General features: G+C 43.8%; 1 protein-coding gene across 2 annotated transcripts in view; it reads right to left on the reverse strand.

Annotated features, from left to right (window-relative positions):
* Fgd6 (FYVE, RhoGEF and PH domain containing 6) overlaps positions 1-24807 on the reverse strand; it is a 118949-nt gene that overhangs the window by 87075 nt on the left and 7067 nt on the right. For both annotated transcript variants that reach the window (XM_075954196.1, XM_075954197.1), the window contains exon 2: positions 21481-23845. In XM_075954196.1, coding sequence (XP_075810311.1) covers positions 21481-23845 — 2365 coding nt within the window. The remainder of the gene's footprint in view (positions 1-21480; positions 23846-24807) is intronic.

Raw genomic sequence — 24807 nt, forward strand, 5'->3', positions numbered from 1 at the left:
GAAATGTGCCTTCAAATAAAGTTTTACTGGGCTCGTATCTGTACAGCTTTGCATGAAAGAGGAAAGTTATGTGAGTATAAAATATTTCCCACTGGCCTTTTAAGGGAAACGTTTGCTGGCCTGCAGTTTAAATATACCTGCTCTGGGCCACAACTACCAGTGTCTGGGTCTCAGCCTGCTTTTACTGCTTTCATGAAATTTAGTTAAGTGTTTAACCTACCCGTGCCTCCGTTTTCTCATTCATAAAATGAAGAAAGTAAGGGGCCTACCTGACAGAACTCTGTGAGACTATTAGAATCAACGCAAGTAATTCACAAACGATGCTTTCGTACAGAGAACTAGTCTGCCCGTCCTTGGATCCTCTCCTATACGGTGTTATCTATCTGTAATCCTGAAGGGAAAAATGATTGCTATAGACACTTGAGATCCAGAACTGTATGGACAACTACTTCAGAAGCGTCTCTGCACTATGCCATGGGAAACTGCTCACCGCCAGTCAAACCACCAAACCGTCTGGTGAATTCCTTTCTACTGAAGTCACGTGAGCTTTGCAGCACACCTAGGGCTTTGTACTTAATTTTAATGCTTCCGGGAAGCTTACCACCCATACAGTAACATCCTCGGGCTCTGGATGGTACTGTCAAGTATCTCTAAAGGGATTTTAGTCACTAACCTAAGGCACTGATTCACTTGGAGGTATCCCACTATGTCTTAAGCACATCCTTTAGCTCTCTGTATAGCAATTAATCACCTCGAGGAATGGGAGAAGCAGAAAAGGGCCTATGGCTGGCCCTGAAAACCACTGTCATGAATACAGCCAAGCTGCTGACTTCTCTCCTAGCACGAAAGTTTTACAAACTGACTTTGTTCTTTCTAAAAACGGAAGGGAAGAAGAACTCATGAGCAGATGGAAGCGGCACCCAGCAGCACCTCTCTGCCCAGGGCACACGTTGTCCTCCCTGTTCACAAGCAGCCAAGGGTTGGGCTTTGAAGAGGAAGATGGGGTTCTGATCCTGAGCAAACTGCACAGTCAGCCTGTCATTCTTTCCCTTTTCCTCAAACAATAGACTTCCAGAGACAGTTTGACTCCTCCTAAACTTTCCATTTACGCTAAAACTTTCCATATTGAAGAGAAAAACAAACTGGCAGCCAAAACAAAAACAATTAAATTTTTTTTTTTTTTTTTTAAAAAAAAGCCTTCAGCCGGGCGATGGTGGCGCACGCCTTTAATCCCAGCACTCGGGAGGCAGAGGCAGGCGGATCTCTGTGAGTTCGAGGCCAGCCTGGTCTACAGAGCTAGTTCTAGGACAGGCTCCAAAGCCACAGAGAAACCCTGTCTCGAAAAACCAAAAAAAAATAAAATAAAATAAAAAAAAATAAAAAAAAGCCTTCCCCAGCAAGTGGAGAATGAAAAGAGTATTTACCTCTTATTTTATATATTTAAAATGTTCTATATAGTTTTTATAATTAAGCTAACACATAGCTTAAAATCCCCCATTTTCCCTGCCCAAGTTTACTAATCTCAATTATTTTAAGCATTTCTTATTAACAATATTTTCTTTTTTAATATTTGGAAAGAAAAGGTCAAAGGCAGGGTGGGTTGGAGACAGGTATTCCCATTTGGTCCTCCTCATAAATGAAAACAATAACAACAACAAACCGGTCCGATCACGCTGCTATGAGTAACCATAGCAACCATTTTCAGCTTCCTGACCGCAGTCTCTAAAGGAACTCTTCTAGTACCCCAGATCTCTTCTTCCATCTCAGCCCAAGGGGAACATTCAATTCTTTATGTTTCGCAAGGTAAACAGAAGGAAGAAGAGATGTTTCCAGTTGAGCATCAGATAATATGGTAAAGCAGAAACATGTACCAACTCCTGCAAACTGCCTTCATATGCACAGATTTGACTGACAGAGTCCACCCAGTGGATTTCAGCAGAGTCGCAGACAGAAACCCGTACTGGGCCGAGACTGCTGTGGGCACACAGAAGACACACTCACTTGGAGAGTACAGAATGGTTCACAGAACACCTTCTGCTTTTTCAATGTGAGGCTCGGCGAGAATTAAGACTGTATAGAATCGCTATATTTTTGGTTCATTTGCTTCCCAACAGGTCTTGCTATATAAAACAGATAGATTGAACTTGCATTCCTGACCCTCCAGCATGTATTACAACACTGTCCTGCCTTAGAGCTCCTATCAGCTGATACCTAACACAGTGACAGACAAAAAGGAGCCCAAGATCTCACTTTAGATTATTACTGTGTGAAAGAATTAACAGTTAACCAAAAAACCCACTGATAAAAGCATACCTAAACTTATTCTAGCATCAGAAAAGCTCTCAATCTTAGCTACAATTATACATCTGCTTCTTTTTTTTTACTGATTTTATTGTGTTCTACATTTTTTTCTGTTCCCCTCCCTGCCTCTCCCATGGTCCCCATGCTCCCAATTTACTCAGGAAATCTTGTCTTTTCCTTCTTCCCATGTATATTAGATCACATCTGCTTCTTTTTTAGTATTTAAATTCCATCCTACTGAAAGATTTTATGTATGTTCATGAGTTGAAATCCATTTCTTATAGCTTTTGCCCTTCTGATTTTCCATTTCTACTCTTCACAAACATTAGGACCAACAGTTTCTCCACGCTGGTTGTTGAAAAGGACATCTTCTTCTGCAGCGTGGGCTCTATGGGAACCCTTGCTCCTCGTGCCTGTGAGCCTGGGTGCGGAGACTACAACAGGTTCTACTGTCCAACACGCTTCTTGTTATCATTTTACTCAGGGTTTTACTTGGCAGTGTACGCTGATTGAGAGCTCACTATGCAGTCCCAGAACTAGAAAGAACACTTAAGACATTAAGAGGAAAGACATTGTAATGGTCCTAGTAGTTGTTAACAGAATCTAGAATCACCAGGGGACAGAGTCCTCAAAAGAGAAGTCTACATCCAACTGGCCCATGGCAAGTCTGGGGGGGGGGGGCTGTCTTGATTACCTTAATTGATGTGGGAAGGCCCAGCCTAAAAGTGGGTGGGTCTGTCCCTGGGTTTGGTATTTGGACTGTATAAAAAGAGAAAGAGAGCAGAGCACAAGCAGGCACAAATCATTTTGTTGCTCTTTTCTCCTGAATACACATGCATTGTGTGTGTGTGTGTGTGTGTGTGTGTGTATTTCAGAAAGCCTCTCACTAGGACATCTTGGTATAACTCCAAAACTATATGTAGACTATCTAGATTTTTTTTAACTACTTTTCTTAGCTCATTTAAGACACAGAGACAGTTCTTTTATTTAAAATGAATTTCTTCAGTCTTCGAAGTGTTTTGTTAATTTGTGATTTTCAGTTATACAATTATCTTCGCACCTTCTGAATAGTACATGATATCACAAGGTCTGTCCCAGTTAGGTTTCTTTATTATTATTATTACTATTATTATTATTATTTGGTTAGTTTGACTTGAGCTAGAGTCACCTGAGAAGAGGACCCTCAACTGAGAAAATGCCTCCATTAGATTGCCCTAATTCAGGCAAGTCTGTGGGGTGTTTTCTTGAGCAGTGATTGGTCTGGAGGGCTCACCTCAGTGGGGACAGATCCACCCTTGGACATGTGGCCCTGTGTTATATGAGGAAAGATACTGAGCTAGCCTTGGGGAACAAGTCAGGAGGCAGCACTCCTCCATGGCTTCTGCTTGAGTTCCTGGCCTGATTTCCCTCCACGGTGAAATAGGACCTGAGAGTTTTGACATGAAATAAGCCCTTTCCTCCCTAAGTTGCTTTTGGTTATGATGCTTTATCAGAACCATAGAAACGTAAGAAATGCAAGGTCTACGTAAGACACTGTTAGGAACTGCTCTATGGGTATGTGGGGATTTAGACCAAAAAGTCTTCTCTCTGGAGTTCTGGGGAAGAGGAACCATGGGGTTTAGATAAGACACAGTAACTTTTTGTTTTGCTTTGTTTTTCGAGACAGGGTTTCTCTGTAGCTTTGTAGCCTGTCCTGGACCAGGCTGGCCTCGAACTCACAGTGATCCGCCTGCTTCTGCCTCCTGAGTGCTGGGATAAAAGGCGTGCACCACCCCATCTGGCAACAGTAACTTTTTCTGTTTAGCCTTTTCACAGTACAGTCAGGTGCCCACTAATAACTAATAAAGATGGACAACGAATGGCCTTTAAGTCGGCTCTCCTCCACAGGAACACTCTTTAGTCAACAGCAGTAGCTCTCCAAGTCATAACTGTGCTCCAAAATTAACAGGTGTTTCCTGTGCACTCTGGAAGCCTGATCAGCGGAACACACGAGTTTACTCGAAATGCAGCTCGCGTCTGACCTCATACAAATAAAAGTAATATTTAACCTGACTCCTGTTTGCACAGATGTAGTCATCTAATCTGCGCCAGGATCAGCTGGGGCTAATGATCCAAAGGTGCTTGTAATCTCTCACGTTGATTCTCACGTATTTGCGGGTGGAGAGGGAGAGAATGATGTATTACAAAAGAATGGTAAGTTAGTTCTACGTAAGCGCCAAACCCCTAGGAACAGGGTACCCTGCTCTGCTTGGCATATCATAGAAATACAGAAAACACTACTGTTTTTATTGTAGTCTGAGCGGTATATGTTAGGCAATATGCTAAGGGCTAGAGCAGAGACACAGATGTACAAAAATGTACTGCCACATTGGTTCTTTCAACAGGCATTTACTAAGTGTCTACTCTATGCCAAAAAAAAAAAAAGTTCTAAGCATTAGTGACATTAGTATCACAGTGCCCCTCCCTATCATGAAGGCCGTATTCTAAAGGGACACAGAAACAGATAACTGCTAGGAACCGGGAGACGGCAGAACGGAAAATGAAACTGGGTAAACGGATAGAAAGGAACGAAGTGTGTGTGGGAGTGTATCTGTTCCTTGTCCCACGTCAGAAGAGGCAGGACTAGGGATATGACTCAGGAGGAGAGCGCTTGCCTGGCAGGCACAGAGCCCTGGGTTTCACACCGAGCGAGCGCTGTGCAGAACTGGGTGTGGCAGCCCAGGCCTGTCCTTGCAGCTCCTGGGAGGTGAAGGCAAGAGACTCTGAGGTTGGAGTCATCCTCTGGGACACAGTACGTCTGAGGCTAACCCAGTCTACAAGATATCCTGTCTTAAAAGAAAGAATGACAAAGAGTAAGCCACAATGTATCCTTAAGGGTAACACTGAATCAAGTCTGGAAGGGTAAGAAATAATGTCTGGGGAGAGGGTTTAGTGGACAGTGTAACAAGGCTGTAAGGGGAACAGGCATGGTCAGATTACTGTAGGTGGGCAATAAGATTACAGGCCTGGGAAAGCTGACTGTGGTCAGACACAAAAGGTCTTACATACTAAACTACAGAGCTAGATTTTTTTTCCTCTAGCTAGTGGGGTACCAAGGAGGTTTAATAACAAAGTAAATAACAAGAATAATGAGCGGAGATGGATATATAATGTAATCCCTACACTCAGTAGGCTGGGGTAGGAAGATGGTGAACTTCAGACCAGCCTAAGCTTCATAAAATAATAACACAAATAATAAAATAAACCAAGAACTCTCATTAGAAAATCACACACACACACACACACACACACACACACACACACAGAGGGTAACTAGCAGGGACAGCTTGGAATGTAGGGTCAGCATCTGTTTAGCATAAGAAAGGCCCAGGGGTTTTAACTCCCAGCACCAATAAAAGAACACAAAGAAAAGAAATAATGAACTCCCTTAAATGTATATGCAGATGACAAGCACATGAAAGGATATTTAACTTCATTAACCACCAAGGAAATGCAAACTAAGTACAAGGGACATCACTACACACATGTCACAATCTAAAAACTAGGAACAGTAACAGTCACCTGCTACTGACCGGGATGCTGAGACACTGGACTCCCCTCCCCCCCCACTCATATGGCGCTGTTGGAAAAGCAATATAGCACCCTTGCTCTAGAAAAGAGTCAGACAATTTCTGTGTCGACAAGATGGTTCAGCTGGTCTAATGACCTGAGTCCAACCCTGGCACCCACCAGTTTATATACACTGGTGGAAGGAGAGAGCCAATTACAAAGTTGGCTTCTACCCTCCACCAGCACACTATGGCATGTACTTACATTCCAACATACACACGATATACACACAATAATGAAAAAAAATTTCAAAAAGGGATTGATAATTTCTTATAAAACTGAATATTAATTGAATAAGTACAATGTTAAGGCTTTATCCAAGGGAATGGAAATGCATATCAACAGGAAAACTTGAACCCAAATAAATGTTCATTACAGCTTTAGTTGCAAGAGCCGTACAGCAAAACCAGCCTGGGTATCACTTCACTCAGACACTCCCCAGTAATAATAATTTTTAAAAGAGACCTATTGATAAGGTATAATTTGGGTGAACCTACAGAGAACCACGATGCATGAGAAAAGCCAATACCATAAAGACGTATCCCGCGTGGCACATTTTATATTCCATTACTGGGTTGGCTGAAATGTTTTAAATGGATTACCAGTTGCCAGGGATTGTGAAGACTGGTAACAGAGAGGTGTGTGGCTTTAAAAAGGCAAGAACAGAATCTGGGGAAACCTAAATCTCGGGGAATTTATCAATGTCAATTTCCGGTTATAATATTTTCACAAGGTTGTATAAAATGTTACCAACTAAGGGACCACAAAATATGCTCAGCTTATCTCTCTGTTATTTCTTTGTTTCATTGGTGATGTGAGCCACAAGTACCACACAGCAAAAGCACAGCTGACAGACCACTAGACAGACTCACAGGAGTGTACAATCTAAACAGAAACTTGACTTGCAGAGCTTCAGGAAGACTTGTCTTTTGGATAGTCACTGTCAGTTCTGCAGAAATCTTGTGAAATCATGATGTTTCTCCCTTCCACAGTGGGATTCATCCCAAAACATCCCAGCAGTGTATAAATCATTTGCTGAGATAACCTCTTCCTGTATGGGCTGCTGGATGACTTTTCCCACACCATGAAGTCCTGGTGTGTAAGTATTCACTTAGCAAAACCTTTATTCTCATAGTCAAATCTACATAAAGTCAGTTCCCCACAATTATCCTATTGACAGGACTGATTGACAAGAAAGCGGCCCTAAGCAGGAGGCACTGAGCAGGGGGACAGTATGTCTGCTCTTGCTGATACACGGGTCTGGGTGGCCCTAAATTCTCTAGCAGCAGGCTCAGGGAGGTGCAATCTACTGGCCTTTGCTCTACCTTAACAAGCTATTAATATTCTGTGCTTACCTTCACCTTTCATTTGACACAAGGTCTTAATCTAGGAAATCAACTGCTTGTACCTTTACCCCTAAAATATACAGGAAAAATCCTTGGGTCCCTAACCCAGCCCCAGAGGAAGAGATTCCTTCTCACCTGGATGCCAGCAGACACAGCACCAGGATGCTTAGCCTGAGAGGCAAGCTCCAGCCCAATCCTCCCAGTATCTGCTGGGGAGCGTCACAGTCACTCCCCTTCTGAGACATAAGGTGCCCACCTGTCAGTCTTTGTCCATCCTGTTAGCTCTAAAAATGCATGCTTATTAACTGCATGTGTATATGAACTGGAAACCTTGTGAAATGGGCAGAACAGCAAAAACCAGCGAAGAACAACGAGGAACATCAAAAGGAAAACATCAAGAGAGCGCTGGAGAGAGCATAGGAAGAATAAATGAAACATGATAAAAATGAATTATGTGAGCTGCTTTATTTATTTACCCCCAGATATCTTAGCCAGTTTCCGCCTGCTACAGCCATCCTTCTGAATCCTGAGAGGTTTAGTGGGGCTTAAAATCCCAACATAAACCTCAATACACTTGAATCTATAATTGTATCAATAAAAATTTCCATGAACAACAATAAACCATTTCTAGAGGCTAAGAGATCCCTAATGTATGGATATAACAGGAGGCAATTCTATGTCTCTTGATATCCCAGGTTTTGTTTTTTTTTTTTTTTTTTTTTGAGAAAGGGTCTGACTCTCTAGTCCTACTTGGCCTAGAACTTGACATGTAGATCAAGCTAACCTCAAATTCACAAAGACTTTGCATCTCAAGCGCTGGAATTAAAAGAGTCTCTTAATTAATATCTATTAAAGTAAAAAATAAGCCAGGTGCAGTGATTCATTGTGAGTTCTACACATAGAGTTCCAGGCCATCCAGGGCTATATAGCGAGACCTGGTCTCAAAATGAAAGTAAAAAAAAAATGCATTTCACTATGAATTTCATTTATAAATTACTATGAAAGTCCAACAAATAAAATCTAAAAATCCAACTGCATCCAATTAGCTAAGGGGGAAAGGGGACCACCTGGAAGTATTCCCATTAGCTAGTTAAAATGTCACTATGGTTCCCTGAGAACTGGAGACCTCTGAAATCAGCTGTCATTGGACATCCAAGATGACTATCTGCAGACTGAGGACACGGGAGCTCCTCAGGCCCTTCCAAAGGCCAGAACAGCAGCTCATCACTGGTCCCTTTCCACCCTGCCTTAACACACGAAACGTGGGAGGACTGGAGAGGCAGGAAGTGAGTTACACAAGGCAGTGAGACAACACACGTGTGTGTCTACACCAGCAGACTAAATACCGCAGGCCCCTGCTCACACGCCCTTCCACAGGAAACACCCTGACCACCAGGCTAGCAACCATGTGGCCATTTCTAAGTAGATTTTAATTTGGTTTAAATTGAGAAAACATTACAAATCCATTGAAAGTCTGAATTACAGGATATTTTTAACTGAAATACAATTTGAGTCCTTTCATGTACCTGTAGCTACCCTAATTGTATACCCAGCCTTATCCAGCTTACTTTAGAGAAACCTGTTACAACTAGCACGGTAATTAAAGTATGTATAGAGTGTAGAAATACCCAAGAGGTGTGCTCAGAGGTCATTTAAATATGACTTATGGCACGGATTTGCTTGAAATGAGACAAACCATGGTTACTTGAGCCTAGGCAGGATGAACTATGTTAAATGAAAAGGTACCATGAGACAGATGACTAAGTCCTCAACGCACACCCTCCGAGATCAATCATGCCGATTTAACTTCTTAAGTCAGTTTCTACCTGATAGGCCAAGGGGAGAAAAAGAAAGGAAAACAAACTATGTCAAGAAGTGGCATCTTAGTCATTGGCAAATGCAGCAAGGCCGCGATGGGGCAAGGTTAGTGAGTGACCTACGTAGTAGCCATGGCAATAACGCCAGCAGTTCTGTCTAGGATCGTCTCTCCATCAGTCCCGACTGAACACACACCCGCGTCCAAGGCCCGGCTCTTAGACTTCTCAGGACCCAAAGCTCCAGAAAGTGAAACAAAAATCTTTATTTTCTTTAAAAAAAAAATCCTTGATTTTATCATACATTATTCACCGTTTGCCTCTCTGGGAGAAATACCTACCATTTGTTTAAGCCCACCTTTTCATTAAGATAATAATGGCAGTGCTAGATACAGATATGCACAACAGCTGTGAGTGCTACCGTATGCCGGCCATGCTACTGCCTGGGAGGCTGAGGCAGGAGGGTCAAGAGTTTGAGGCCACGCTGGTCACATAATAAAGTCTTGTCTCAAAAAGAAGAGGAGATATAATATTATAATCTTATTATATAATCTAGTCTTAGAAACTTATTTGCTTCGGGGAAACCTATAGTGACTAACTTTAGTAAATGAGAGAACATTGGAGGATTGAAAAAGAATACCTGAAAGCCTGGACGAGGAACATAAAACAAGAGATTTTTAAAAAGCCAATCCACCTTTAATCCCCACACTGAGGGGTAGAGGCAGAGGGATATCTGTGAGTTCAAGGTCAGCCCAGTCTACACAGCAAGTTCCAGGACAGTCAGGACTATTACACAGAGAAACCCTGTCTAAATGTTTTTTTTTAAACCAAGTATTACATGTCACGAATATCAGTCATGTGTGATGCTTTCCACGTCATCAATGACCACACTCAACTAGGAAATGACAGAAACCACCGTTTACTTGCTTTGAGTGGTGGCCACCACTAAAGAGACCAAATGGAAATAATTCAGTTTCCAAAGTATGGAAACTCTTGCCTGACCATAAATATAGCAATCGCTGAGTTAGTTCTTCCTGCTTGAGAAATCTGGGCATTATGAATATTTTTGGAACAGGAATATTTTTTTTCCTTTGCATCTCCTGGATAAAAGGTCCACAGTCCTCCACCAGTGTTAAACGTAATAAAATATCAAAACCATGGCTGACAGAGAAGAATATCAGGAAGATGTTACGATTGGAGTCAGTAAGCCACAGAACTCCTAGTTCAATAGCTGGTAATCTATGTACTGTCTGCATGTCCTTAGCAAGTTACTTAGTTTCCTCGGCTACAAAAGAAAAATGATAAGATCCATCTTACAGAATAATAAGATCTTAGTGACGCATGCAAGAGCTCCTAGCATAAGGCTCAGCCTATCAGAAACGACAGAGGCTACTCTGCTTACACACCATATCGGTAGCTTTTGGGGAGAGCGTTGCTAGGCTAGCCCTCGAGACTCTCTGGTTCTGACTTTAGGTAGGGCAGAGGAAGTACTGGATTGAAGGAGTCAGACAGTACGAGGAAAGAGAGTGCTGTGGGCATTTATTAGCAGCACCAGACAGGTTCACATTTTTGAGCCGGGTTTGGTGGTATGCTGAGGTGGAGGCAGAAGGATGACTTGAGTCTAGGAGTCTCAGCCTGAGCAATGTAACTCTAACTCTTGCCCAAACTGCATGCTGGAAGAGCCTGCTTAATTCAAACATTCACCTCCCTGATCTATTTCAAAGAGAGTCACACGATTCTGTGTTCCTGTACAGCTGCGTGAGCCCTCCTCCTAACTAGGTAATCAGCTGTGAGCCCTCCTTCTTAACTAGGTAATCACTACGTGAGCCCTCCTTCTTAACTAGGTAATCACTGTATGAGCCCTCCTCCTAACTAGGTAATCACTGCGTGAGCCCTCCTTCTTAACTAGGTAATCACTGCGTGAGCCCACCTCCTAACTAGGTAATCACTGAGTGAGCCCTCCTTCTTTACTAGGTAATCACTGTGTGAGCCCTCCTCCTAACTAGGTAATCGTGTCTTTCACAACAGACCTGAGCTACGACATGAGTCAGTCTGAGTCTTCCCATCATGGGAATGAATGGAGCTATCTAGAGTCTGACTTTCTCTAGAAGGCTTCTACCAGCATGAGAAAAGGAAGGAAGTTTTGGAGCTCCAAGCTGAAGCCCTGTTCTTAGAATTTCTCACCTTCCCAGTAGGGGAAAGTTAGTGAGTCTCGCTAAGGTTTTGATTAATCAAAGAGTGAAGAAGCCACAGATGCTCTGTAATGCCTCCTTCAGTTATAAAACGTAATGTCTATGTGTATATTTAACCTAAAACTACTAAGAGGTATAATTAGTTTCAAAGTACTTGATGGGGGGGGGGGGAGGACTCTTCAATAGTTTTCTTATCCCCAAACTCCTGACAGACTAAGACTGGTACTGAATTTGTAGACGAGTCTCCCCTCCCTTCTGGTCCCTCCTAGGGCCTAATGTGAGTGGCTGAACTGAATGTCCTCTCCTCCTTAGCCGTGTGTGTGTGTGTGTGTGTGTGTGTGTGTGTGTGTGTGTGTGTGTGTAATGGGGAGGGTCCATACATCCAAAGACTAGGGGAAGGTGGGGTGGAGGGAATCATTCCTTCTGGGCTCAGTCCCTGGACTTGGATGTGCAGCTGCCAAACCATCACAAATTCAGAATTACTTAGATCTAGAAAGGCCCAGTAAGTCTATAATTCTTCATAATGTCTCAGATGATACCAGGGTATGTCCCATCCCAGCATGACCACCTATGTAAATATTATCAAGAGGCGGCTCTGACAAAATAAATGATCTAAGGAAAACACATGAAGTTTTCAACTGAATCCACATGAGCTAAAAGTTGAACAAGCAGCAGCTACATCATTTTTGAACATAAAAAGATTAAAGGCACCTGTTTTTCTTTTTCTTTTAATTCAAATATTCAGAGATAACTCACTGCCTTTGTTCAGTGTTTATTATTTAACCTTTCCTGTAGCAGAAACCCAAACACGTGACGAATGGGAGACTGGATCCAGTAAGTGGACTCGAAGGCTGGGGCTCCAGCCGCCGATCTAGCTGCAGTTCCATCATCGCTCGTGATCATAAAACCACTCTAACAAGACTCAGCTTCTTTATAAACGGGTACAACGACACTCCAGCTCACCCTCAAGTGGAACCAACGGGAGTCTACGTAAACAAAAAATTCTGAGTAACTGGGAAAGGTAACTTCGGGGGACAGCTGTGCTTCCTGGAAATCAAGTCCTGACGCTTCTTCACTTCACTGTCAGGCTGTGCAGTCGGGCCTGGTTTTGCAACTTCTGCGACATATTATCTCTGACAATGTCAAGACCAATTACAAATACTGCTTCTCCTACAGAGTCACAAACAAAAAGACCTGAGGCGGATTCCACCACCAAAGCAATGTCTCCTTACCACCAAGAAAACAGTAGGCAGTTCCTTTTTACTTTCTCTGTTTGTCTGTCTCTCTTTCTTCTTGAAACAGGGTCTCACTTATAACCCAGGCTGACCTTGACCTCAGCTCCCAATCTTCCGTGCTTTGGTTACAGGAATATGCCACAATGCTCAGCTTTCAACTTATTTGAAATTCAGTTGGAAATTCTTCATTTCCCCAAACCAAAATGAGCTATGATGTACACTGTTTTCTGTAACTATAGTTCTTGAGGTAGAGTGTCATATAGCCCAGGTAAACTTGGAACTTGTTATATAGTCAAAGATGACCTTGAACTTCTGATCCATTCCTGTCTAAGTCAGGAGTGTTGGAATCACAGCCATGACCACCATGACAATTTTTATGCAGTGCCGGGGATTGAACCTAGGGTCTGTGCTAGACAAACAGTTTACCAACTGAGCTACAACTCAAGGACCTAGCTTTCCAATTTTCTTAAATCCAGATATCGAGAGCTCATGTGTATGCCCAGTACAGAGGAAACTGAGGCAGGAAGATGGCTGTGAGTTTAAGGCCAGTCTGAGCTCTCACAGTGGAATGCCAGGCCAGCCAGAACTACAAAGCAAGGCCCTGCTCAACGGTACTCCCCTCCAAAAAGGCATTAACACAAATGGACTAATATAAACACCATACTTCCTTAATCCAAAAGGACTCCCTCTAACAAATGTGCCTCTGTGGTTCCAGGGAAAAGACAACAAGATTTCAGAATCGCCTGCAAGAGCACAGAAAGCTTACAAAAGACAGTTGTTCTTAAGAATTCCCGAAAGGGGAAAACACTCATCCTGTTCTGTACAAACAGGACCCTGGATCTGAAATTCCCCCGAAACACCTAAGGACCTCCAGGCCAAGGTCACCTTCCCCACTACTCCTCAAGTAGTGATTTCCTCCTACACACAAACCTACCACAAGGCCTAGATTTCACAAGTTCAGAATGATCATTTCGCTAATTCTGACTTCTGACTTCAGTCCTGGGGAAGTGTTCCCAAAATGAACTTGCGGGCAAGGTAGAAGTGCCAGTGACCAGGTTTCTTTCTTTGCTTCCCCTCTCCAAGTATTTGTAAATTTTTTTTTTTTTGAGGCCTGGCCTCTATAGCCCAGACTAGGTAGTGTAGGACAACTCAGAATGCAAGGCTCAAGGTTCCTAAGTATTGGAATTACAGGCGTGCCCAGCTTGCATCTGTAATCCTTTTAAGGTGCTGAAAGGGAAAGATAAGCAGACAATTGATCAACAAGTGAATGGACCAAATCTATTAAAGATGCTTGCAACTCAGAAGGGATTTTCTTTTAGAGTAGGAGAGCTGGCTCAGTGGTTACGATTCACTCTTACAGAGGATCCAGGTTCAATTCCCTCCACCCCAATGGTGGGTTATAACCATCTGTAACTCCAGTAAGATCTGATGTCATCTTTTGACTTTCATAGGTATCAAGCATGCACATGATAAACATACAAGCATACATACATACATACATACATACATACTTAGATATAAACATACAGGCAAAATGTTCACACACACCATAAAATTAAAAATCTGAAAATTAAAAGTTTTTTAAAAGGCATGACAGGAAAATGAATATGTAATTTGAAAGAAATGCAATGGGGAATGACAGAAAATAAGTCTGTGGCATTAACAAACTGCAAAATCACACCCTTGACTCTTGAGTAACTGCGCATTCAAGGTAGAATAGGCTAATGTGTGCCATTCATTGACAAATAAACTAAGAAAGGTAGCATTATAATTTCTCAGCAAAATATTTAGTTTTCCACTGTTGAGTTTGTTTAGTTCTTTTTTTCTTAATTTACGTGTTTGTCTGACTGTATGCCACAACATGTACACGTGCCCACAGAGGCCAAAAGAGGATGCCCAACCCCTGGAGCAGGAGTTCCAGGCAGCAGCAAGCCATCTGACATAGGTCCTAGGAACTGAACTCTGATACCTCTAAGCAGGAAGTACTCTTAACTGCTGAGCCTTCCCTCTAGCTCCCCATGGCTCAGTTCTTCACGGAAAAACATAAAGTGCTGGAGAGATGGGTCAGTGGGTAACGCTTGCCACACAAGCTACGGGACCTGGGTTCAAATCCCTAGACCTCACAGGAAGTGACACAGTAATGGGCTCATCTGGAATCCCGGTGTGTTCCCATGCTGACACAGGTTTAGGTAACAGACACAGGAGACCCTCTGGAACCTCGCAGGCCCACCAGCCTCGTGTTCACTAGCATTCGAAGCAGTGAAAAACCTGCAGCTCCTGATCCAAAATGTGGAAGGTGAGAAATGGCACCAGAGGTTGTCCTCTGACCTCCACATGTGTACCTACCATGCCTCAGATACTAGCACCCTGTGAGCAACACACACACACACTTGCACATGTGTACATACCATGCCTCAGATACTAGCACCCTGTGAGCAACACACACACACACACACACACACACACACACACACACACACACACTTGCACATGTGTACAGACCATGCCTCAGATACTAGCACCCTGTGAGCAACACACACACACACTTGCACATGTGTACATACCATGCCTCAGATACTAGCACCCTGTGAGCAACACACACACACACTTGCACATGTGTACATACCATGCCTCAGATACTAGCACCCTGTGAGCAACACACACACACACACACACACACACACACACACACACTTGCACATGTGTACAGACCATGCCTCAGATACTAGCACCATGTGAGCAACACACACACACACACACACTTGCACATGTGTACAGACCATGCCTCAGATACTAGCACCCTGTGAGCAACACACACACACACTTGCACATGTGTACATAACATGCCTCAGATACTAGCACCCTGTGAGCAATACACACACACACACACACACACACACTTGCACATGTATACCTACCATGCCTCAGATACTAGCACCCTGTGAGCAACACACACACACACACACACACACACACTTGCACATGTGTACAGACCATGCCTCAGATACTAGCACCCTGTGAGCAACACACACACACACTTGCACATGTGTACATACCATGCCTCAGATACTAGCACCCTGTGAGCAACACACACACACACACACACACTTGCACATGTGTACATACCATGCCTCAGATACTAGCACCATGTGAGCAACACACACACACACACACACACTTGCACATGTATACCTACCATGTCTCAGATACTAGCACCCTGTGAGCAACACACACACACACACACACACACACACACTTGCACATGTGTACCTAACATGCCTCAGATACTAGCACCCTGTGAGCAATACACACACACACACACTTGCACATGTGTACATACCATGCCTCAGATACTAGCACCCTGGGAGCAATACACACACACACACTTGCACATGTGTACATACCATGCCTCAGATACTAGCACCCTGGGAGCAACACACACACACACACTTGCACATGTGTACATACCATGCCTCAGATACTAGCACCATGTGAGCAACACACACACACACTTGCACATGTATACCTACCATGCCTCAGATACTAGCACCATGTGAGCAACACACACACACACACACACACACACACACACACACACTTGCACATGTGTAGGGGGAGTTCCTTAAATTTCCAGCTAAATCATGCTTCTAAAAGTGTTAAAAATATGCTGAGTGTGATGATGTTATAGACCCACAATCTCAGGTCTCAAGAGGCTCAGGCAGAAAGATCTTGAGTTTGAGGCCAGCCTGGACTACATAATGAATGAGACCTTGCCTCGAATGAAGCCTTAGACACCCAACTAGTCGAAAGGAAGTATTTGATAAAATATCAATTTATCTACTCTGACAGAAAAAAAAGAACAAAGAAATATGGTTGGCTAAGATTGCGTTATTTACTAATTCCTAATGTTTACTCTCATGGAAAAGGAAATGTTTACTGGGAAGGGACAAAATCCAACTCTTCTAGACACAGTGTCCGATATAGGCTAAGTATGTAAACAAACGGATTTGCCAAAACTGTGTGACTAGGAAACAAAGAGTTAAAGAGGCATACAAATATTTGATATTTCCTGATACTAAAAATAATTCACAGGAAAGGGCTGCTGTTGAGATAGCCCGTGTCCCACCCCCACCTTCTAGTTGGGCATGACAACATAGAAGTTGCTCATGAGTGCAATTAGTTTGTCATTTATTCATTTATTGTTTAATCACGTTATTAAAATTCAACAATACCACCAGAATCACACAATCAGAAGTCTACTTAGGCCAGGCCTGCCGTTTATAGTGCAGATGCCCTGGGAAGCTATTGGGCAGTGTGTCAGGCCCATTCCCATGTTAACAGGGAGAGAGAAAAAAACAACCACAGTATTCAGCCTTCGTCAGGGATGAAGTTATATAGGTTAATGAAAAAGAAGTGATTCTTTTTTTAAAAGATTTATTTATTTTTATGTGCATTGGTGTTTTGCCAGGATGTATGTCCGTGTGAGGGGCCAGATCCCCTGGCACTGGAGTTACAGACGGTTGTGAGCTGCCATGTGGGCGCTGAGAATGGAAACTGGGTCCTCTGGAAGAATAATGGGTGCTCTCAACCACTTATCCACCTCTCCAAATTATTCTTAAATCTGTTTCGTTTATTTCTAATTCATTTTCTGGAAGGCCAAAATATAAATGCTGACTTGTTGAGCCTGGGACTTCCGGGCAGCTTCAAGGAAGAATTCACATTTCTAACCCTACCTCTGCTTTAGTCTGCCACGTCTGCCTTGGAAGCCCCACTAAGATGCCTTTTCTATGGCTATAAAAACATAATCCATCAGCTCCCGAACGCCAAGTCTGAGCCTGCTACCTTCAAAAACCGCTGGCTCACCTGTTTCCACATCTGTCACGCTGGCTCTGTTTCTACTGTCCTGAGGACTGAACCTGGGATCTCATGCATGCTAGGCAAGTACTGCATCACTGAGCTGCACCCCAGCCCAACGTGATCCTTGACACTCCGTTAGACTGTGCGACTTTCAATAAAAATAGCATGCACTCTAATGACCAGTTGCCTCACTGGGAGGCGTGCCTTACCAGGGAACACTCATCTCCACTTTGAATGCACACATGCTTAATATCCATTTAAAAAGTAACAGAGGGCCTTACTTAGGAAGGCCCAATTGCCATCGTTTTTCTAAGTGCCTATAAAACAAACCAAAATATCACAAGAAAAGTTGGAATGTCTCCAGGTAAGAAAGCTTTCGTCTCAGACTCAAGACATCTTAAGTTTCAAAGGGAGATAATAACAATTGATTGTTATGTCTTTGCAGATTATGCTACAGTTGAGTAACATCAATGACCTAAACTATAACCTTCCTTATGAAACCAAGCTTCCTAAACAAAAGCAGTAGTGGAAAACTCGCCATCTGGACCCAATGGGACAGAGATGGATGTCACCTGCTACCTGTTTCGGGGTTGTGGCACACTGAAACGCTTTGGGGGGAGGTTTTACCCCAGCCCTGAGTGATGAGCCATACTCATAATCCTAGCACCCCAGAATTCCATGGGTAGGAAGATGCTTTGGCAAGAAAGAGGCAAGCTTGAGGCCAGCCTGAGATATATAGTTCTAGGCTATCCTGGACTAAAATCCTGTCTCAAAAACAAACAAACAAACAAAATAAACCAAACAACTGCCCTAAACGTTAGAACATTCCAGAGTGACTCACACATCCTCCTTCCGATGAAATTACTCTTTAGACACAAAGGCAAATGGTGACACTTGTGGCTTATGTATTCAGAAGTCCCCTTCCTCCCTCCTTCCTTTCATCCTTCCCATCCTGGAGCTTCACAGCGCCTCTCTTGACCCTCTTCCTTTCCTTCTAGTTACCATTCAACTCCACTGGCAGTCAGAAAAGCTCAGTTTGCAGAGGTAAAGACAGGGAAAAGAGAAGGGACAGACATTATAAAAGGAAAGGAAGTAAAGAAACCCTCTGCTTACTAAGCAGTCACCCCACCCTTCCCTCCTTAACTCAGAGTGCTTTAACAAGGGCCCTCCTAGACACTCAACCCTGCACCCTAATTTCCTCATTCTTGCCCTAATTTCCTCATTCTTCGTCACTCCACGACAAAGCCTACAGGGCCACCAGCTATTCCTCTGAGATAACGGGTCTTCAAGCCCACCCAGGACAATGCTCCAAGCCCAGCCACAGCTTGCATCTCAAAGGCTCACATGGAAATGTCAAGAAAGTTCACCTGGGCCGGGCAGTAGGGCGCACAACTTGGAAGGCAGGCAGGTCTCTGCGAGTTCAAGGTCAGCCTGGTCTACAGAGTGAGTTCCACAACAGTCAGGGCTACAGGGATTAACTACAGGGGTTAACTCTTAGCTTGAGTTGGGGATTAAACCCTTTACCTCCCTTCCAACACCAAACTTTGAGGAAAACAATGAGTTGCAAATATTCAGATTTATGAAATATGAAATACCTGTGTTGTAAAGAAGGTGCCCATGGGGATACCTCCAAGTTAACCAAATAGATTTACTTATTTATTTGCTTCAATATCCAGACTCCAGAGCCAGTGACACTCTAACCCAGAGCCCTGGAGAAGACCCAGAGTCCCTTCCCTGAGGGCTGAGACACTGTTAAAGCCTTTCCTGATGACTCGCAAAGAAAATGTTACTGCGCTAGGCAAGTAAGCACTGGACTGCTGAGCTACAGGCCGGGCCGGGATCCTGCATTTTGAATGAATTATTCCAAGGCACGGGTCTCCATTTTCAGCAGACAGACCTACCCTCAGGATTTCCACTCGACGTCTCAGCTCGTGGCCTCTCATTTTGAACCGCCTTTCACATTGCCAGGGTCTTCCTGGTTGGAGCCTTGCATTTTGCTCTCTCTGACTGGTCAACTCTTGGGCTTGAGTCTGACTCTATGGCTGAAAGCTACAGGTTCGGCTGCCACAGTTTAGGTTTCTTGAAGTCCATTGAAGACTCCCTGTGCATGGCTTAAACAAAACTCTGTGGAACACGAACTTCAAGATCAGAAGAGGCCCACCCTTCACCAGGACGTGCATGACAGCTTCTGGACCATCCAGTGCCTTGGCTTCCTGGGGTCTCCAGGAAAAACCCTCCTTAGGAATGCCTGACCAGCTACACTGGTTGGCCGCCTACATTAGTCCCTCCAAAAGCATCCCCTCAAGCCAACAGCAGACCAGACAAACGAGTTCCAGAAGCAAAGAACCCATATCAGAGATAGTGGAAAACTCAGGACTCAAATCCAGCCAACAGGGAACAAGCCCCAAGGGTCAAGCCTCCCATTATAAGAAAAAAAATTATCATAAACAAGGACAGCAGCATATCTAAAGAAACAAATCAAATTCATCACATACATGTGCATACATACACATGCATAAGTAATATACAAAATTGGTTAAAAATACCAATAAAGTTGCTTCATGGTAGACTATCACACATTTGAAAACAGATAAATTCTTCAAATAGTTCTGTCAACTTTATGCTAAGGAAGAGGTTTTTGCTTACATACTAACATTTAGGAATAGACATGTAAAAAAAATTGGAGTCAGCTGAGAAAAAATAGGCAAGGGAATTAAAAAGCCTTTTACAGGTAAAAAGAGGAAAGGTAAAGGAGATGATAAAGAAAAATATCGTGCGAGCACCTGAAAATTAACATAACTCAAGGCAATCTGCTTCACTTGAGGTTCCAGTTTGTTGGACAATTATATTTATTTAGCTCACCCACTAACTCACGCCCCCTCCTTTGGAATCCCACTATGTGCTCAGTATGTTTCTACAAGTCTTCTTTTCAGACTTGAGTTCTCAAGGCCCATGTTTGCAGCCTGAGGATAATCTGAAGACTTCACAATACAAAAGAAACACTGCAAACGCAAGGCAAAGGCTACTCTGCAACCATGGAGAGAGAAGGAAGGTGGTGTTTATTTCCTGTGCTTTTGTTTCGTTCCTTCTTGGCCTGTGCCCACTCCACACCACAGAGCCTACTGGGCTCCCTGTTTGCCCTTATATATAGAATAAAGAGAGAGAGAGAGCCAGAACTCTTCGGGGCACTTAAAACTGAAGGCATTCTCTTCAGTAGTGTAGCCCGCTCACTGTTAAGGTGTCTATGCGCCAGTAAATAACCCCCATTCACTCAAACTCACTCAAGCAACAGCAATTAAATTTAATAGGTCCCACACAAACAAAGTCCGCACAGATCAAAAGGACACGTAAAGAAGAAAAAAAGGGGTCAGTGGAAGTGGGGAGGGATAAGGGAGAGCTATGGGAGTGAAAACAACAAAGTACATCATGTACATGTATGAACTTGTCAAAGATTAATAAATACTTTTTACAAAACTAAACATAGAACATCAGATGCACCAATTAGCAATAGGCCGTGAGTCAGACTGAGATACAAAATGCAAGGACAGCACGGGATAATAGGCAGTTTAGTAGGAAGCAAACACTTCCTGCTACCACCTCCATGAAGCCTGGGACGGAGAAGCTGAGCCGCTGAGGATGAGTAAAATGGCGGTGAGAGAGATGGAAGGGAGAGTACGCACACAAAAGGAGGAAGACGACTGTCCCCTGAACTTCCCCGTGATTGCCTGAGGTCAGCAAGTAAAGTACACACTTGAGGAGCAGCAAAATCTCGAGTATTCCAACAATGGCACCTTATATAAACGCAAGGATTTCATAACGTCGTACCCCTGCCTACGGCTCTGCATTGGTGCATGGGGATCCTGGAACTCTATCTAGGCCACCCTTGCAGCGGTCACGTCGCTGCTATTCCAAGCCTTTGGATTGGCTATGAAAGTAGGTATTACAAGCTTGCCTTGCAATTGTACGACAGATGGAGTCTGAACACGGAACCGCTTTCATCTCCCCTCTCTCAATCAGTTCCTCTGTAAGTGACTTTCCTCTCTGCTGTCCTCTATCACAGAGTGGTTGAAGGCTAATTACCACGCCGCACGCCAAAGTGCAGGTCTAGCTGACACCTACGCATTACCTGGAAGGCGGACGTCTAGGATCGAGTTGCGGCTGGCCATCTGGAGCATCATAGGGCTCTTGTACTTCGTACAGATTTGCGTCCGTGTCCTCCACACGGCTAGAAGTCTGCCACCCCAGCTCTGGAGCCTTTCCTCCAGCCAGCACAAAGGGCAAGTTTTCATACTCGGGAATCTCCTCATAGTGGCGGACATTTTCATACTCCGGTGCGCAGTCCCTTGTACTAGGGGAGTCCCTGGAGAGCATCTGGTCATCCAGAGACTCAGCTCTCTGACCATTGGCTGCTCTGGTCTGACCCCGAGATTTCCCCTTTGGAGACCCGAGGCTGCAGTTTTCTGCAGAATACGCCTTGCTGGGTTTACTTCTCTTTTCTTCTCCCGTCACCAAACCTTGCCAATCACTTTCTAGCCCTTTCGGCTCTCTACTGAGCAAAGGTCCTATAGTGGCATCCACTGGCTGGCAGCTTTTTGACCTAAACTTCTGAAAGTCACTCTTTATGAAGCCAATGGACAGTTTGACATTAATCAACTTTTTAAAGGAAGTTCTCTTTGGAGGGTCTTTGCAAGGTTTATCGCACCTGTCCGTATCCACAGCAGATAGAGACTTTGCTCTTGGCTTGGTTAGGGAACTAGCAGGCTCATTATTTAAGGATAAAGTGACGCGCTTCAAGGACTCTGGGCTCCCTGGAAAAGGCAAAATGGGATGAGGTAACTTCCACACTGGCTTTTCTGAAGTTGGGTTGGGCATGTCAGAGAATGATGGTGATACACCACGGTTGGAGGGGCCCAACGGTTGAGGGTGATTTCTTTGTAGACCTTTCTCTGAATTTGTTGCTCTGCTTGACGAATAAGAATTTTTTTCTACGTGTTCCTCGGAAGCAGCCTTCTTAAGCACCCCCGCAGCAGGCAGGCTGTGTCTCTGAGGTTTTTTGGGAACAACTCTAGAAGAAGATTCCTTTTGTACTTGAGGAACAGACAATTCCACGTCACAGGTAGTTGGCGGGTGTTCAGTGCAGGACAACTGGGCTTGCTTAGGCAAGCTCGGAGACTGAGTACGGCATTGTAAACTAGCTTCTCTCTCCGCGGCAGGTAACATTCCAGCACCACCTTCTGCTGTGCTGTCAGCTCTCAAAATAGAGTCTGCATCTGAAGAAGGCGTCGCTTTTTCAGAGGAACACGTTTCCTGACGTACAGCTTTCTGGGAGCTGACTGAGTCTTGTCTGTCACTCTTGGGATCGCTAGTCAATGCCCTTTTATTTGCTGCCTTCACTTTGTCCACTTGTCCCTGGTTATACAAAACATTCTGATGAAGAACACTGACTTGATTGTTTTTCAAACTATCTTCAAGGAGACAAGAAGAGCCATTGTTTGAATTCTCTGGCTCTTCGGCACTTTCACTAGGAGTATCTACACACTTCTGGCGAAGCAGGCGAGCAGCGTGTGTCTTTCTGGGCTTGGGAATTGGAAACTTTGAGGTATGAGGTAATAAGTGAATTTCTAAAGGACCAAGATCTGTGACGTCCGGCTTCTTACCAGTTCCATCGGGAGGCGTCTTTTTGTCATCTAGTTCACAGGACTCGGAGTGACGGCTACTCTTAGCGCTGCCAGCTTCACAAGTCTCCAGGTTCTGAGATTCGTCCCTAGGGGGCTGTGGGTGGCAGCTGTGATGAGCAGGAACTTTTTCAAAGCGGGACAGGGAAGGGGGCAGATCTGCCAGGTCAATTCTGATCTGTCCGCTGCCACTGTAGTCGCCATTTATTTCTGTGTTGGGGGGAGACCTGTGCTTCTTCGGGGTACTACGGGGTGATTGCTGCTGTGTTAAAACCTCTTTGAGCTTCTCTTCTAAGACACCTGCCTTTAAAATAACTCCACTCTGGCTCCGGCCCTTTTCACCACTCGAATCCCACCTAGTCCTCCTCTTTGCAGTTAAAGAGGACTCACTGTTTTTACTATTCTCTAAATTTTCTTTCATTCCCAGAGGCTCTAGAACGAGCTGCTTTGCACACAGACTTCCTCTATTCCCAGGCTCACGAGTACACGCAGAACTGCAGGAACACGTTGGTAAAATATAATCACTGTGTGCATCCCCGACATCTTTGCAATTAAACGTGTCAGTGCTCTCCGGTAATTCCGGCTCCCGCTCCTCCAGGTTCAAAGGGGGTTTCTTTGAGGGTGACTGCTTGATGTCTTGAACAGCTGAGTTTGTCAGGGCTTTTGGTTTTGGTGCAATTGCTGGTTTGGTTTTCTTTGTTAACCGTGGAACACTAGCATTTACGATGTCCGGTTTGGGTGCAATGGGAGGGGGAGATGGCCTGCTATTTGTCCCCACTAACTTTGGCTTGGGAGCCAATGGTGGCTTCTTAAGTTCTAGAAAGGAAAATATAATAATTAGACCTCAGAGGATATAAAAAATGCATACCATTTTTCTGTTTTTATTTGTTTTCTGTCGCAAGGTCTTGCTATGCAGTCCTGGCTGGCTTGGTCTCTACAACACAGCTCAGTCTCAAATTCACAGCCATACTTCTTAATGCTGAAATTACAGGCATGCACTCCCACGCTTGCTGAGTGAAGTTTTTTAAACAATATGGCCTTTCTGACTTCTCAGAAAATTGGGAAACAACCTTCCTCAATACCACTTTTGGGTATATATACAAAGGATGCGCAATCATGCCACAAGGACATGTGCTCAACTATGTTCATAGCAGCTTTGTTTGTCATAGCCAGAACCTGGAAACAACCTAAATGCCCCTTGACCAAAGAATGGATAAGAAAAATGTGTACATTTACACAACGGAGTACTACACAGCAGAAAAAAAATAACAGCTTGAAATTTGCAGGCAAATGGATGGAGCTAGAAAACATCATTTTGAGTGAGGTAACCCAGACCCAGAAAGATAATTATCATATGTACTCACTTATAAGGGCTTTTAAGCATAAAGCAAAGAAAACCAGCCTACAATTCACAATCCCAGAGAACCTAGACTACAATGAGGACCCTAAGAGAGACTTACATGGATCAAATCTACAAGGGAAGTAGAAAAAAGACAAGATCTCCTGAGGAAATTGGGAGCATGGGGGCCTTGGGAGAAGGCTGAAGGGGAGGAGAGAGTAAGAGAGGTGAGCAGAGAAAAATGTAGAACTCAATAAAATGAATAAAAAACTGACCTTCCATTTTACTAAGTAGATTATATTATCTTACAGAGTCAACATTATTCTTGAAAATTCTTGAAATTGTCCTTAAGTTCTAGTGTAAGCAGCTTTAGACATACCGTATATTTTTTAGTTAATCCACTACAGATCTTCCCCTAACTTTGACATTAATTAAATCA

The sequence above is a fragment of the Microtus pennsylvanicus genome, chromosome 20 (genome assembly GCF_037038515.1).
Source record: "Microtus pennsylvanicus isolate mMicPen1 chromosome 20, mMicPen1.hap1, whole genome shotgun sequence".
NCBI lineage: Eukaryota > Metazoa > Chordata > Mammalia > Rodentia > Cricetidae > Microtus > Microtus pennsylvanicus.